Consider the following 17,540-nt stretch of genomic DNA (forward strand, 5'->3'; position numbering starts at 1 on the left):
TAAATAAAAGATTGTATTGATTTCATGTGAATGTTTTACTTGACCATTATCTTATTCTTACCCTGCCCATGTTCTTTTCTTTTATCTACTTGTATGTGTGACTGATTGGACACTTGGAAACAAAGAGTTAAGATTTCATCTGTGTAAATATATTGATCACATGTCCTGGAACAAAGATCCTGGCCTTCAGCAAACAATAGCAGTCAATTAACTTAAAACCTATACAAATAAAAAGAAACTGAATTTCTGAAATATGCAGTGGTTTGGTAATGTCACCTAATAAATCTGCCCTCAGTTCATGATATAAAAATGTTAAAATTAATGACATTTCTGAACTTCAAACTGCTGCTCTAGCAGAGATGTGCTCCCCTGTCACTTCTCATTTCCATCAGAACTGAATATGAAATATGAAAATATATAAGTTCCTTGGAAAAGTTGCAAAGTACAACTTTCCTTTTTATGAATTCATCATAGAGAGAAAGTCATTAAGTCTGGGTAGGGAACAAGGCCATACATATACTCTGGCAAATTTGGCAAAAGCAATGAAGATTTCATAAGAATAAGATTTCAAAAGAATTCATGAGCAAAAAAAATGTAACATGCATGTCTTTACTACTAAGTGTATACAATTATAAATGTTAAAAAAAGATTACTGTTCCAAATAAATATTGTTCATATGAACTTTCTATTCATGAAATAATCCTGAAAAAAAATATCATGGTTTTCACAAAAAAATTCATCAGCATGACCGTTTTCAACATTGATAATAATTGTATTATATTAGAATGATTTCTGAAGGATCACGTAACACTAGAAAACTTGAGTAATGGCTGCTGAAAATTCAGCTTTGCTAGCACAAAATTACATTTTAAAATGTATATTAAAACAGAAAACAGTTGTTTTATCGATCAACTGGGCAATTTTTGATTCTCATTGGTTACAATTGTGCACATACCTTCACTAACTAAGGATTACAATACAATAATGTGCTCCGTTTGCTGGGAAAAATGGCATTCAATGAATTAATTCCAAATACAGAAAAAGACATTCCTGCAGTCTCGGCTTTCTTCCTCCATTTACGCGTTCAAGGGCTGTCCACGTGAGGAGGTGAAGATAAATGTCCCATTTTCTTTAATGACACCATATTAAAAAAGAATTATCTGGACATGGCTTCATTTTCAAGCGGCTGGCAGAAGTCTTCAGGGCTTGGAAAGCCATTCGGAGTCTGATACACTCGAAATTGAAGTGGGTTTTTAATGTCACCTCTTTAACATAAATTACTTATTAAATGGACACACTAATCACAGGTTCAAGGTAGAGAGTTCCCCTCAAGGGACACAACAATGGGGAAAAAATGCCATCCTTTAAGCCTCCGTACGTACGCTCTGCTTCAAATTAAATTCGGTTCATAGACCTGAATGTGATGGAGAAATTCGAGGCGGCTTTAAACGGATGTAATGCAATAACAACAATTCTACAGTTTCTCCCTTTAAGCCGTTCAGCATGTTCTGCCTTCGGTCGAAGAATGTGAAAAGTTGCACAACTGTGGTGGTGGATCTTTGCCCTACGTGTCACGCTGGTCAAATTCCTTACTTAAAAGTGTCAGGATTCAGAAACCAGATCTCTGTAGCATGAGTTAAAAGGTGCAGCACATGACAGATTAATTAAACACACTGCAGGGTGTTTAAAGCCCAGCACATTACAAAAGAAAGACACGCAAGAGCAAGTGAGTTTGACTGATGTAAGATAGAATAGGAGTGGGCGATATGAATGCACAATAATTATATATATCATGAAGGAGAAGTTATCCACTTCATCAAATCTGGCCTCCTTTTAAAAAAAAAAAAAAGGTTTGGACACCCCAGCTCTATTTCACTTTTTGTGACATCCTTCTTGATGTATGTTTTGATTACATAAACTTATTTGAAAAGAGATTTTCCAAACTTATTGAATAAGTTATGCATGTTGTGTAACAGTCATGATTAAAAGTCGCTGTTCTATTGAGAAGTGATTTAAAAGGGTTTTCAAAACTAAGAACAAACATCTAATTGCCTGTTGTCCAACAACTGTGATCACTCGAACCACAGAAATCTGTTTTTTATACGGTCTATAATAGAGATTAAGCGGCCAATCCAGAGAAACCAAAACAACAAAACTGTTTGTCTCACTATGGATGCCATACAATTCTCACATTGTCTGCTGTCAAAGACAAAGACTGTTTTGTTGAAGACAAATGTCTGTTTCAGTCATTGTGTGTTATAGTCTTTTAATACGGAAATCTATAAATCGCTGTACATGTAAAAGACAGTTCATACAGGCATCTGAAAGGGCTCATGGGAGGATTTTGTTTCCCAGAGGTGCTGTGATGTCACCTCCATATGAATGCCTGTTAATCTAAGACTGACGTCAGTCTGGAACATATCACGGTTTGAAGCGCACCAGGGATCTACTGTCAATCATGCGGTGAGATCATTCGACCGTTTCAGGTAAAAAGGGTTTTCACAATACCAAAATGTCATTAACACGTGCAGCTGTAACACAAGTTCAAATTATGATATCTACTTGATCATGTTGATCAATAAATGATTCAATGAATGTTAAATAGGACCTATTAAGCCCTTTTACAAAGTCTTATTTTGTTTTTAGGGTCTACTAGAATAGGTTTCATGCGTCAAATGTTAAAAAAACACCTTATTATTCACATATTTTACTTTGTTGCAGCACCTTTCTTCCCAGTTTGTCAGTAACGCTCTGTTAAGCCCCTCCTTTCGAAAAGTGCAAAATGCTCTGATTGGTCAGCTGGACCAGTGTATTGCAATTGGTCAACCGCTTCCAGCGTGTTTCAGACATGTCACACCCCTTACCCCTTTTTTTTGCATATGCCTTGAGCAGGAATTATTTAAATAAGGAATATTGTGACGAACATTCCCGGAAGAAAACTTGACTACAATGGAGGTGTTTGAGGGAGTTCAGAAACTTCATGCTTTGTAACTTTGCAGACCTTTTTTAATGCTTTTCAAAAAAGAATAATATGACCCCTTTTAACATACAGCAATGCTAGCGCAATAAACACGTATGCACCAAAATGGAGAAATTTATTGTCATAAATGAACAGATCTTACCAAAAGCAGCACTGCGATTGGCCAGGTTGGAGTAGGCATTTCCAGAGGGCGAGGAGGTGGCGGGGCTGGACAGAGGGCTGTATGAGGACGGGTCGGCCTGGTAGCTGTGGCTGGAGCCAATGCCGAATGGTGAGGATTGAGCCTTATTGGATTGAGTTTGAATCTGCTGCTGTGGTGGAATGACAGCAGACATGATGATGATGTTAATATACAGTGGAAAATCATATACACTACCGGTCAAAAGTTGGGGTCAGTATGATTTTTTTTGGAAAGAAATTATTACTTTTATTCAGGAAGGATGCATTAAACTGATCAAGTGTGACAGTTAAGACATTTATAAGGCCCTGTTTACACCCTGTTATTAAGGCCCTGTTATTAAGATGCATTTTGGTCAATTGGATCAAAAGTGGACGACGCTGAATACAGGTGTAAACAGGGTCTAAAACGTTTTAAGTTTGTCCACTTTTGACCACTTCCAGAGGTAGTCAAAAAAACATTTGACTGGACTGCTTTCGCAGTGTAGACGCTTATGTGGTTGAATATGTTCTAACAGTCACAAAAGAATCTACTCCACGCCTACTGATCTAATGCGTAAACATTAAGAGAAGAGCACTAGCCAGACGGGATTCAAACTTTGTCGGCTGAAGACCCAAGTTTGGTTTAAAGATGAAAAACGTACCAAGCACAATGTTCTCTCACTATTCCTTTATTTCTAACACGCACTCACAGCTTTCAGGCATGGTCTTGAGGCTATCAGAGAAACGAAAGTTGATGCTCTTCATATGTTTTACCATTCTAGTACCATTATAGACCCATATATTATAGACCCATATATAAATTGCATGATCTTTTTTTTGTCTAATAGACCAAAAGATCTGAAAAAGCCCATATATATATTTACCAGCTCATAGACCCTCCCCTTGAAGAAATCAGGACAGAAGTGGTTGAAAGTGGACAAAAGAGACAGATTAAAACAGCAGGTGTAAACGGTAATGTGTCTCCCTCGTCTACTTGTGATCTGATCGACCAAAAAGCATCTTAATACCAGGTGTAAACAGAGCCAAAACATTTTTATTTAAAATAAATGCTGTTTGTGACGAGCAGGATGAGGCCGAGGGCCGTGAGAGAACGGTGCGAGGCCGGTGGTGTGATTAATGATGAGCGACACCTGTGCGACGCACCGGTCTCGCATCTCTCAAGGAGGAGCGGAAGCATAAAAGGAGGAGCGACGATCGTGAAGGACGAGAGAGGACAGGCCTGGATTTTATGTTGTGTTTTATTATGTGTGGCAGCAGTTGTCCGTGAGGGGCTGCAGTCTTTACTTTCGTAATTGTATTTGTTTATTTATTTATTTAAAAAGTCTTTCAATGTTCGCCGGTTCCTGCTGCCTCCTTCCCATAACAACTAACCTTGCTACACTGTTCTTTTGAACTTTAATCACAAACTCGGTAAGGACAGTTGTTTTAAAGTGTTTTAAGAACAAATAAGACCTCAACACTTTCCATTTCATGTCAAACTCAAGACAGCCGTAAATCAGATCTTACAATCAAACTAAAAGTCTTAACTGGGCTGGGCAGAAGGGAAACCACTGCAATCACACAATGACAGCTGCAGACAAGAAGCTTTACTTTTAATCAATGGAGAACCGCAGAGCTACTTGTGTACCAGCATTTCTCTGCTCTTCTGCATAACAAAAGGCTTAATATTGGGAATGACTTTGCATATGTTATTATTAAAGATATTACAAATATGACATGACATTAAAATGATATGCATGCAATTTATTGCTTCCTAAAGAGACACAGATGACAGACCATAAAGCATACACAAACACATTAATCAGAGATGATTAAAAACACACATATCATGAACGCCACACGCAAGGTTCTTCACAACCCCCGGTAACCTTCTCTAATGGCAGGACTCGACATTAAGCATGACCTAAAAGACTATTTAAGAGTCTATTTAATATGTTCCAATTTTGTCCCCCCTCTTATTGGTTCATATTACTTTAGTTGCACTTAATGTTTGCAGTTATACAGATATCCAGTTTGAAAATAAAAACAATTTTTTGTTTTGTATATTTAATAAAATAACTCATTTTTAGTTTTATATTTTTGGAATAGAAAAAAGTATATATATTTTTTGGTTATCTTTACTATTAAAATATATAATTATACATATTTGTCTTAAATATACTGTACATACATAATACTTACATATTTTTTTTGGTTAGGCAAGTATTAAAATACATATTTTTCTACTGCTTTGCCCTGAATTATCTTTTTCAGCCACTGCTCCACATCCAAACGTGGATCTGGTTTCAATTCTCCCATCACAATGCTAAAGAGGAATGTTCCATTACTTTAATTAATCTGATGGAGAATAGAGTGCCAGTGGCAAGCTGCCGGCGCAGGCATGCAAAGGCAGCGATGGGTTCATTCTCACCTGGCCGGAGAAGGGCGGTCGGCTTCCTGTCCAGGACACCTGGCCGGCGTTGATCTGCCGGGATATCTGGGTTAGGTTCTGTCCAGCTGAACCAGCTGTGGACTGGATGTCATTGACGCCTGGGACGTGGATCACAGATGAGCTGAAAGACACACACGCACCACATTATGACATTCCTCTTGATTCTCTGCCAAACGTCTGAAGGCCTATTCACACCAGGCAGGCAGGCTATAACCTATATATTATATATAATTATATATTTATAAGACTATAAACTATATATTCCCTATCAAAAGCACAACACGACATAGGTAATCTAATGCAATAATGCCACAAATACAGTCATGGTCAGCAAAAAAAAAAAAAAAGTTCTCAATTCACCTAACATTGACTCCAAAGATAATTAACATTACATCCTGATATATTCCAATATCAACACTTTGTGTCAGGAATGTGATAACATATACTAGCGTTCAAAAGTTGTTTATGATTTTTTTTTTTACAATTGGCTTAAGAGAGTCATAGTTACTCGCGCCATTTACTTGCGCTTCATTGAATTTCGTCACTCTGACATTCAGAACACTGGGCAGAAATCACATCGCGTCAACACCCGCCGCGGGCTTTCACGATGCCTTGCGGATTTTTTGACTTTTGCTAACCAAGGCTGCATTTATTTGATCAAAGAACAGTCATTTTGTGAAATATTATTACAGTGTAAAACGACTGTTTTCTATTTTATTATATTTTAAAATGTTATTTATTCCTATGATGCAAAGCTGAATTTTCAGTATTATTACGCCTGACTTCAGTGTCACATGATCCTTCAGAAATCATTCTAATATGCTGATTTGCTGCTCAAGAATAACTTATTATAAGTTTCTATCCAAAGTTGCGAATTTAACTTATGTGCAAAACTGGAATATCGCATAAAACATTCGCGAATAAAGCAACGTTAAGTTGCTGTGCAATGAAATTAGTCCGCTGGTTGGTCCAACTATCCAATCACATCCTCTGTTGAGGCAAAGTCACATGAGTTTTTTGTTTTGCATCGAGGTATTTATTTGGTAAATGTGTTTATGTGCATGTCTTCTTATCGGATAAAAAATGCATTTTTTTTATTATGCACATTTTTAGGATAGGTGTATGGAAATAGAGCTATAGTTTAAAACAGCTGAGCTGCTTAATAATATTGTGGAAACAGATGATTAAAATTACTAAACGTATTAAAATTACTAACCCAAACTTTTGAACAGTAGTGTATCAGTAACATTTCAGTGATTTTGCATTATAGCACATGAAAACTGTGCATAAAAGAATATAATGACCAGAGTGTATTCGCATTTCATTTGAAAACTTGTTGTGAACAGGTTTTTAAAAGTAGTGAAATGTGTTCATCCATACCCGAAGCTCTTGCCAGAGTGTCCGGGCTGGAATGGGCTGCCTTGAGAGTATAACTGCTGCCCACCAGCAGTGGAGGAGGGAACCATCATCTTTTTATCAGCTAAACACAAACAAACCCAATAAACAAAGAACCTTATCATGCTCACAGTTATTGAATGACTACATTTAAGAAAGGAGACAGACACACAACACATCACAGCATCTTTATCGGCTACAAAGACTGAGGAAAAAGAACAGAAAAATAGAGACAAACTACAGAAGACAGACATGCAAACTTATTAGAATTATCCAGCAAAACCAGCTTGGAATCATTTTTGTTTTTGCATATGCAATAATATAATAAATTATTTTTAGCCGTATATTTTTGTATAGAAAAAGTATATCTTGTATATATATAAAACATTATATATCTGTAAATATTTACAGAGGAAAGACATGTAACGTTAACAGAATTACCCAGCTAAACCAGCCTGGACCAGCTAATGACCCTAAATAACTGACTTTGACCATCAGAGGCTGGATTTTACGTGTTTTAGCTGGAATTTCCGACTTAATTTCTTTGTAAATTTGTTCTAATTCCTACCAACTGCAGAAATCATACATTGTATACATATCATACCATGCATTAAAAGAGTGTATAAACTCTAGCTGGCAGACATGCGCAGGCTTTGTAATTACATTAAGCGAAATTACAGTAAATTGCTTGTTTAGATTAAAATCAGTGTGTGATGCAGTGCTAGTCACATGAAATATATCTAAGAACATACATCCAGAGATCCCTGTGTACATGTCACTGAAGCGAGGGTCTCTCTCCTGGGAGAACAGTGAATCGGCTTTGTCGATGGTCTTGCCCGCCTCATGAACGCCGGATTGCACACTGGCAACTGGCACCTGTGGGTGTCAACGTGAGAGGGTCAGTTTGTTATTGATTATTTAACTTGAATGAAAACTAAATGCTAAATAAGAGATTAAGTGAAACAAAACGTAACTTCACTGAAAGTGTTAGACTGCAAGCTCAGGAATCAATAATGATGACCAAAAAAAGTCGCTTTCTAAATTGCAGACAGGCGTTAAACATCCATATAGATTGTAAATGCTGGTGGGCGCTACCCAAGATCCCATGTGTGAGGAGTTATCTATTTTCAACAAATAATCCTCACTGCTTTATTAAGATTGACTCAAATGACCCCTTTAACATAAACAGCATATTATATAGCATAACAACATTATCACTTATGACTCAAAGCAAATGTGCATTAAGTTGAAAAAGTTGTGAAAGATAAAGACAGAGGGCATATTCCAAACAACGGGTGTTATATGTGTTACTGTCCTATTTTTATAGCACAGATTCCACAGAGAGGGAGTTAACAGTCCACAGCCAAAATTACCAAAATGATGCAGATTCTCTATTGCATTTATCAGTCATTACCCAAAGTAACATACAGTGCTTTAAGCAATTCTGGCATGCATACCACACAAACTAGCACATGCCGTCAAGCATAAAGCACACAACAGTGACCTCATACTTTTACAGTGAAATTGATTCTGGAAAAAAATATTTCCATTTTTTTTTATCCATTCAAATTCTGAGCCATGAATTAAACCAACTAGCTTTAAGATGAATCACAACATTACAAACTCATATTTGAAGCAAACAAGTATTTTAAAATCAGAAAAAAAAAAACATACAAGTACTTAAAGTAGGCATGAAATTAAAGTTGCAACTGATTTTACTACAATATTGTGACGCATTTCCATTTTATCAAATAAGGATTAAAAGAGTTAAAGATATTACTTGTTGACTTTATTGTAAAAAGTTAGCATTGCACACTGGAATAGAGGCAGAACTGAATGCTAATGGCTGCAGCGCGTCATCAAATGAGCATATCACAGGATGAGCAAGTTAAGAGTATATTTTGATTAAAGATTACAATATTTTGTAAAAATAAAAGGTAAATAAATGCATGGATGAATTTTTATAATAATATCAGTGAAATACAAAATAAATATGGTCAATTTTAATTTAATGCTGACTTTATTTTGTAAGACAATGAATTACACAATCACAAAGCATACCAAATAACAATTTAATTAAAAACAACAGTTTACAATAAGTGTACAAAGTGACTTTTCACTTAGTATAAAAATAATATGTTGTAATTTAACAGTAATATTGTCTATTTTCATGGCAATTTTATTTTTAAAATAAATTTGTTTTAATATAATTAGATTATAAACCTAAAACCAATTTGATACAACAGAAAAGCTAAGGGAGAAGATCTGTCTACTGCTTGTTTCTCAACTGTTTCTCCAAGACAGCAATAAGATTAAATAGAGAACAAATGGAGACTTTTGCTAAAGTCTGTTATTTTATGAAAAAAGTCAATATTTCAATAACTGAACAACACATTGGCATGTTCACAGTTCTCTGATGCCAGTAAATGGTCACATGACATACAGTTAAACTAATAAAATATTCCAACTTCTTTAGCAAGTGTTTTATTTTGATTTTGTTTTTATTATTTATTTATTTCAATTTTACATTTTTATGATTTTATTAATTATTAGCTTTTCATTAACTTTCAAACCCCAATTTGAGAAAACCTGGTCTAGAGTTTCCATAGATTTAGTAATCGACAATCAAACATCATATATCTCAATATGAACTCTCATTTCTCATCAAATGCCCCCAAAACCAAACGATCAGATCCATTATCATCCACATTCATTTTATAGCTCTAAACTCTATTTAGTATAAAGTATATAGTATGTATAGTGTAACAACAATAACTAAGGGATTTTCGGAGAAACATCTGAGACGAAGTTGATGAAACATGACAGTTAACTCCATTAAGTCTCTTGAGCTTCTACACTTCTAGATAATAAAATTTTCCTGTGAGAGCTTCACTGTCTGATATTCAGTTTAAAGCATAAATCTAAAAAAGGCTCAGCTGTGACACTAATGGAGGGACTTGCATATAAAATGAAGGAGGATAAATTATACATACTACACAGGCTAAAAGAGTAATGCACCTGTAAGGGTTAGGTGACTAAATGACAAACTAAGAGAAAAGTGTGTATGCGCACCTGCGACAGGTCATACGCAGTCAGTCCATCTCTCTGGTGAACCTCCAGTTCGGCCTGCTGCTGCTGCTGAAGCTGCCTGGAATAAAACACAACCAACATACAACTTTAACATCAACACCTGCTGTTTATCATATTCCAGTTTGATTAAAGGCATCATTAAATGAGCATGTAAATAGATTTACTAGTCCGATAAACGACCTCAAATGAATATTCGGTTTCAGTAAAAACAGATCAATCATATACATAACACTCCAATCCATATTCTTAATACATTGCCTAAGATCATCAAAGCCAAAAATTAGCCTGTATGTGAAATAGTGTATTCATAATGTTATTATGAATGTAGCACGCGCTTTCTTATCAAAAGTGATGCACAGTACATTTTACTGCAGTGATTTAGTGGCTTACAGCTCATGTAACACTACTTCTGGGGGGAATTATTATTTTACAATATATATTTATTATTATTTATTTTACATAAACTCTTTTTTTAAATAGATGAATAATTATTTTGTATTTATAATTTTATAATTTATTTTATTTGTATCTATTTTTTGCTTTTCATCTAGTCCTTGGCAGTTCTTAATATTAGGTAAATACAACCTCAGATGAATAACAACACTTAACATATTACACTGTGTCATGGTTTGTTTAGCAAAAACTAGGCCAAAATGGAGAAGGCATGGGTGACAAACTAAGTGCACCCTTACTGCTTCCATAGGAATTAAGAGTTTAAGTAGCAGTCAGGCGCTGCTAATCAAATGTCTTTGATTAATTGATCATCAGCAAGCATCAGAAAGCAGAAGTTTTGGCAGTTTGCTGGTCTGGAGGATTCAGGCATGTGTTAACACGATGGCAAGGAGGAAAGACATCAGCAATGATCTTAGAGAAGCAGTTGTTGCTGCCCGTCAATCTAGGAAGGGTTACAAGGTTATTTCCAAACAAATTGAAGTCTATCATTCTACAGTGAGGAAGATTATTCACAAGTGGAAAACATTCAAGACAGTTGTCAATCTTCCCAGGAGTGGACGTCCCAGCAAATTCACCCCAAGTTCAGACCGTGCAGTGCTCATAGAAGCTGCAAAACACCCAGGCGCTACATCTCAGACTCCACAGGCCTCAGTCCTTCGGATGAGATGTTAAACTGAGGTCCTGACTCTCTGTGGTCATTAAAAATCCCATGGCTCTTCTCGTAAAGAGTAGGGGTGTAACCCCGGTGTCCTGGCCAAATTCCATCCAATGACCCTTGTCAATCATGGCCTCCTAATAATCCCCATCAACTGAATTGGCTCTATCACTCTCTCTCCTCTCGACCTATAGCTGGTGTGTGGTGAGCGCACTGGCGCCGTTGTTCTGTGGCTGCCGTCACATCATCCAAGTGGATGCTGCACACTGGTGGTGGTTGAGGAGAGATTACCGGATCCAATTGTAAAGTGCTTTGGGTGTACAGTAGTACATATGAAAGCACTATATAAATGCCTCATTCATTCATTCAGTTAGCATGTTAAAAATTAAAGTTCATGACAGTACAATTAGAAAAAGACTGAAAAAGCATGGCTCGTTTGGAAGGGTTGAAAGCCTCTTCTCTCTAAAAAGAACACAGCAGAACGGCTTAGGTTTGCAAAGTTGCATCTGAACAAACCACAAGGCTTCTGGAACAATGTCCTTTGGACAGACGAGACCAAAGTGGAGATGTTTGGCCATAATGCCGAGCGCCACGTTTGATGAAAACCAAACACAGTATCAGCAAAAACACCTCATCCCAACTGCACGGTGGTGGAGGGGTGATGATTTGGGCTTGTTTTGCAGCCACAGGACCTGGGCACCTTGAGTCGACCATAAACTCCTCTGCATATGAAAATATTCCAGAGTAAAAAGTGAGGCCATCTGTCCGACAGCTAAGACATGACCGAAATTGGGTCATGCAACAGAACATTGATCCCAAGCATACCAGCAAATCTACAACAAAATGGTTGAAAAAGAAAAGAATCAAGGTGTTGCACTGGCCCTGTCAGAGTTCAGACCTCAACCTGACTGAAATCCTGTGGCAGGACCTTAAGAGAGCTGTGCATAAACAGACGCCCACAAACATCAATGAACTGAAGCAACGTTGTAAAGAAGAGCGGGCCGAAATTCCTCCACAACGATGTGACAGTGAGAGACTGATAAAGTCACATAGAAAATGATTGCTTCAAGTTATTGCTGCTAAATGTGGTTCAACAAGCAATTAAATAATAAGGTTTACTTAGTTTGTCACACGTCTTCATTTTGCCTTTATTTTTGTTAAATAAATAAAGACAATGTGTCATGTCATGTTGTCTTTCATCTGAGGTTGTATTTATTTAATTTTAAGACCTGCTAAAGACCAGATAAAAAAGGGTGTACTTTCTTTCTCATGTGACTGTACATTCTAAAAGCAAATGTTATTGAAACCAACCACAGAGTTTAATTTGTGCGTCCCATTAAATAAGAAAGAGTTGCTGTCTATTGGCGCTTTTCCACTACACCGTACCGGCTCGCCTCGCCTCGACTCGCCTTTGTTTGGTTTTCCACTGTGTAAAAGTTAAACCTGTACCTGCTTCCAGGTACTTTTTTTCGTATCACCTCTGGCGAGGTTCTAAGCGAGCTGAGGCGATACTAAAATGTGACGTGAAAACATGGCAGACTGCTGATTGGTCAGAGAGAATCACCACTATTCACTGCGTCATCATTGCACGCGCCAGACGGAGTATCCTGAATAAAAAACAGCAAAAACAAAAACATCCAAAAACAGCATACACTCGATTTCCTCCATTGTCCTCTGTGTGTGGGTAGCGGGTGTGTGTCGCGTAGAAGATTAAGTCACGGCAGTTTCCTGCGGCGTCACTATGACGACCAGGTACTATTGTGGAGGTACTATATGCAATGGAAAACGGAGCGAAAAGTGAGCCGAGCCGAGACGAGTCGAGCTGGTACTGATAATGGAAAAGCGCCAAAAGTAGACTAGAGCGCACCAAGTGGGTTACTTATGAGGGTCCATTTCAGTTAGGATGCTGCCTATTCAGCTGCCAATGTAGACAGTAGACTATGTATTTGTAATACTCCAATACGGACTATACTATTGGTAATATAATTTTATAGAGTATTATATAGAATAGTATATTGTGAGGTTTAGTGGTTTAATTTCTTAGCTGCCAACACAAAGGTTTTAGGCTTTGAGGAAAATAGTACATTTTAAAATAGACTGCACTATTTTTATTAATATTTTACAGGATTGAATACAATATATTAAAAAATCAGCATGTCTTTCACTTCATATGCAATCTTGGGTGGACTGGGGTGGACTAGCTTGTCACAATGCATTATGGGGTTGCACTCTGCACAAAGTACTACACATGCAATGGTATCTCAGCATAATCACACTGCCTAACGTTTGCATCAAACATGCATCTTCGATGCCTTAAAATCCTACCTATGTGGGCCACTCACTAGGTTTTGGAACAGAGCTGGTGTGTTTCTAAGGAAAACAGATTCTCAGGCTGCTTTTGAACTGAATGGAAATTCCCTACTGAGAAGCAAAGCTCTTATTATAAGATATCTTTGTTCAGTTTCACTATCAATACGATGTGTCGTGGAGCTTCAAAAAAACCTGCAAATGAAAAGGGGTGCTTTTCCTATCTAAAGGAAATCATATTACCCTGAAAAGAAAAAAACCTATTATATCAAGAGGTGGTTGGAAATTGCCCATGAGAACACACACAGACCCAGATATTAGCAGTTTGAAATGTGCGCAGAGCACACTAGGCCACCTGGACCAACAGTGGAATGAGATGGATTAAACCCAAAACACTGAACTACACTTGAACTTCTTGAGAACAGAAAGAACAGAGGGGAAAAACTGAAACAAAAATGTAAAAAGGGCAAAAACATCCAAGCATCCAAGTTTCCACAGGAACTCAAACTCTCCCCTGCCTTCCTCTGCAATTAACTCACTATGTCTCTAAATATGAAAAACGATTACAAGGACGCCACAGAACTTTCATCTCGGCATGGGAAATCATGAGCCGGTAACGTGTCGCCTGTGCTTGGGTGACTGCCACACGTTTCTGAATGGGAAGAGTCTCGGTGGATGCGAGTGTAATTGAACCTATAGGACGGATCGCGGTTGTCATGGCAACAAGGGAGGAGAAACTGGACCATGCATGCATGCTGAGAGAGACAGATATAAATTGAGACAAGCAGACAGACAAGACACAGAAAAAAAGAGACACAAGAGAAGAACATGCACTGATTCATTATTTCCAGAAGCTCAACATCTCTGTTGAAACACACTGGGACCAGTATGAATTTCTGTTTTTTCAGCTAGTTGGTGGGTTGTCTGGGTTGACAAAAGTTTGCTGCCCGCCAAACATTGAGAAATGTCTTTAAATCCTGCCTACTCATAAGTTCAGGAGAATTTATTTGAATTAATTCTTAACTGCATCTCCAAATTGCTCTGCTAAAAATAGATTTAAATACATTATTTAAAAAAAAATGTGAATCCAATCTACTTATCCTAGTTGACTAGTCATTCTGAGTCATCGCTAACAGCCATGTTGTTCACCCTTAAAGCATGAACTAACAGCATGCTCTTTCTAGATGCTTTACGTCTTGATGGTTAAGCTTGTTAAACAGACACCAGCACACTCTCATTCAAAACACAAATGTCATGTTGGTCTCATCCGGATTGATAGGCTAATTATTTTTATTTATAGTTAATGATAATTGATCATTAATAATGCTATAATTCTGAGACAACTAAACAAACTTTCATCTTTGCTAAAACCTGCATCTGGATCAGTTTCTTCCTGGTTGAAGAACGAATAAGTAACTTTGGCAAACAGCATTTTAGTTTTGCAGTTAGGTTTCCATACAAAACTGTATTTATGGTTTGATGTCAGCCCAATTCATTTCATGAGCATTTCTCTTTTAGTTTGTACACTCCTTTGCTCAGCAAAAGCACATAACTCTGCAATAATACATCAGCACTTTATATCATAGTATCAAATGTTCTATAAAAACAAAAAAAGTTCACCGTGCAGCACCTCTGAATACTATCCATTCATCCAGCGCACTCGTCCAGCAGCTTTGACAGTGGTGTGATCTGTGTGTCTGTCTGGCGCCTGTAAGAAAATATCTAAACTTTTGTTTCAGAGTTACTAATGATCGGTCTATTTTTTTTCTGTGATGTTTTTTCTCAACGTCCTTTATATGGAGATGTCTCTAGACGGGTATCTAGGTCTTGTGGTGGTGTGGCATTACGGTTAAAGCTGCAAACACAAAGACTATAGATTCAAACCCCAGATGAACCCCAATGATTCATCACTGTCCCATTGAGCAACCCTGCTTAGAAGACAAACATGGCTGGTCACTAAGGCCAAGCAATATAACAACAACAAAAACCTTCAATATGTTTCAGCCTTTTATATATAACAAAAGACTGAAAAATATTGTGTGTGTGTAACTTTGGGGTCAGTAATACTTTAATTCAGCAAGGATGCATTAAATTAATTGAAAGTGACACAAAAGACAATTAATAACAATTAACAATTAATGTTAAGATTTCAAATAAATGCTGTTCTTTAGGACTTTCTATTCACCAAAGAATCCTGAAACAAATGTATCACGGTTTCCACAAAAATACTAAGCAGCACAACAACAAAAAAATTCAACATTGAAAAAAAAAAAAAAAAGAAGAAACGTATTATCATGAGCAGCAAATCAGCATATTAGAATGATTTCTGAAGGATCATGTGACACTGAAGACTGGAGTAATGATGCTGAAAATTCAGCTTTGCATCACAGGAATAAATTACATTTTAAAATACTTTCAAATACAAGGCAGTCAATTTAAATTGCAATATTATTTCACAAAGTGACTGTATTTACTGTATTTTATTCAAATAAATTCAGCCTTGGTGAGAATAAGAGACTTCTTAATGAGACTTGTAATTCAATGATAATCTTGCCTTCTGCAGACACTCTGAAACCTCATTTGCAATTGCACAGAGACTGACATCATTTATGGCAAATGTCACTGGTTCTTTCATTTGTTCAAATATATAGAATGAGGAATGAGATTTGAGAACTGCCGCACAGGGGATTTTGCATAAATAACCTAAATTAGATGTCTGAAGACCTGAATATAGAGCACAAGTCATACGAGCTACTTTCATGGTGTTTTTGGAGCTTGACAGACGTGGTCATTATGAACGTTCATTGTGCAGAGAAGATATAGACAGAACAACAGCAGCATGCAGGTGTGGGATGACATGAGGGAAAGAAAATAATGCCTGAATTGCCTCTTTCTTAAACAACTCCTTTAAACACAGCACGTCAGTCTGTGACACCAAGAATTTGGCTCTATTCTCGCTGTTTACATCTTATCTGCTTACCTACCACACCGTCTGTCTGAGGGGTGAGTGTTTATCGGTGTCTTTCCACCTTCTTCCTCTCTCCATGCCCTCTCTCACCCACAGCATTACTGTCTATCTGCAGGCAGTTTGCACGTCTGGAGCCCTGAAGCTGCCGTCTCACCTTGGCACTGCTGTGCATGAATATTCATCTCACTGGTACCTGCTGCTCTTATTATTTACCCATAATCTCAAAGTCAATACGGAGAAAATGACACCTAATGTGAGAAAAACTTGCCCTTTTTTAAATAACTTTCATGCTGGGATTTCTTGGCCTGCGCACTGCAAAAACCCACTCTCTTAATGATTATTTGTCTTGTTTTCCAGTAAAAATATCTCAATGTCTCCAAAATAAGATGAATTTACATTTACTAGATATTAAGAATTTATCTAGAATTAAGCTTATTCTTACCCTATTAGTGAATATTATTTTTCTTTTGTTTCTCTCAGTGAATGTTTATCCTTAAAAAAAAAAAAAAAAGCCAATCTGCCATCAGTCAATCACAGTGTTCTGGAAACACTGCCTCCTGTCATAGGATTTTTCCCCTGAATTTCGCTGTTACTTGCTTCAGATTCACATCATGCTATAAAATCTTACAACAAGCTCAAAAGAGGCCTTCATCTGCTTTTATTGCTGTCTAAAAATGATTAAACACACCATTTTGCAATATTTGGGATTTTTTTGTTATTTTTGTAAAACTGATAATTTTTCATCCAATTTAATTTTAAGGAGGATCTGCCTTTCAGTTTTTTATTAAAAGAACTGCCTTTCTTGCCCCCAGGGTGACTCATTCTAGCATTCTTCCACGTGTCATGGACTGGGGAGTCTGGGATAGCTGATGCCATGTGTGATGAATGTCTCCCATATATTCACACTCTCCCAAAAGTACAACACACAAACACAATCACTCAGGAGTTTGCAGGCACACAAACTGAAGTGCTGCATTCACACACACCTTATTCCACAAAGGATGTGGATTGCAGCACCCCAAAAGCTAAAAATGTGGATTGCTAACAAAAATAAATAAAGTAAAACACTGTTAACTTGATT

At 37.1% G+C, this 17,540-nt stretch overlaps 1 protein-coding gene across 5 annotated transcripts in view; it reads right to left on the reverse strand.

Moving 5' to 3' along the window:
* arnt2 (aryl-hydrocarbon receptor nuclear translocator 2) overlaps positions 1–17,540 on the reverse strand; it is a 76,403-nt gene that overhangs the window by 5,450 nt on the left and 53,413 nt on the right. For 3 of the 5 annotated variants that reach the window (XM_079866519.1, XM_079866517.1, XM_079866521.1), the window contains 5 exons: positions 10,059–10,134; positions 7,739–7,862; positions 6,972–7,071; positions 5,571–5,712; positions 3,123–3,291 (listed from right to left, as the gene is read on the reverse strand). In XM_079866519.1, the coding sequence (XP_079722645.1) occupies positions 3,123–3,291; positions 5,571–5,712; positions 6,972–7,071; positions 7,739–7,862; positions 10,059–10,134 (611 nt within the window). The remainder of the gene's footprint in view (positions 1–3,122; positions 3,292–5,570; positions 5,713–6,971; positions 7,072–7,738; positions 7,863–10,058; positions 10,135–17,540) is intronic. The other 2 variants (XM_079866520.1, XM_079866518.1) reach the window with 1 other exon arrangement.

Source organism: Squalius cephalus, assembly GCF_949319135.1.
Source record: "Squalius cephalus genome assembly, chromosome: 3".
In the NCBI taxonomy this organism is placed as follows: Eukaryota; Metazoa; Chordata; class Actinopteri; order Cypriniformes; family Leuciscidae; genus Squalius; species Squalius cephalus.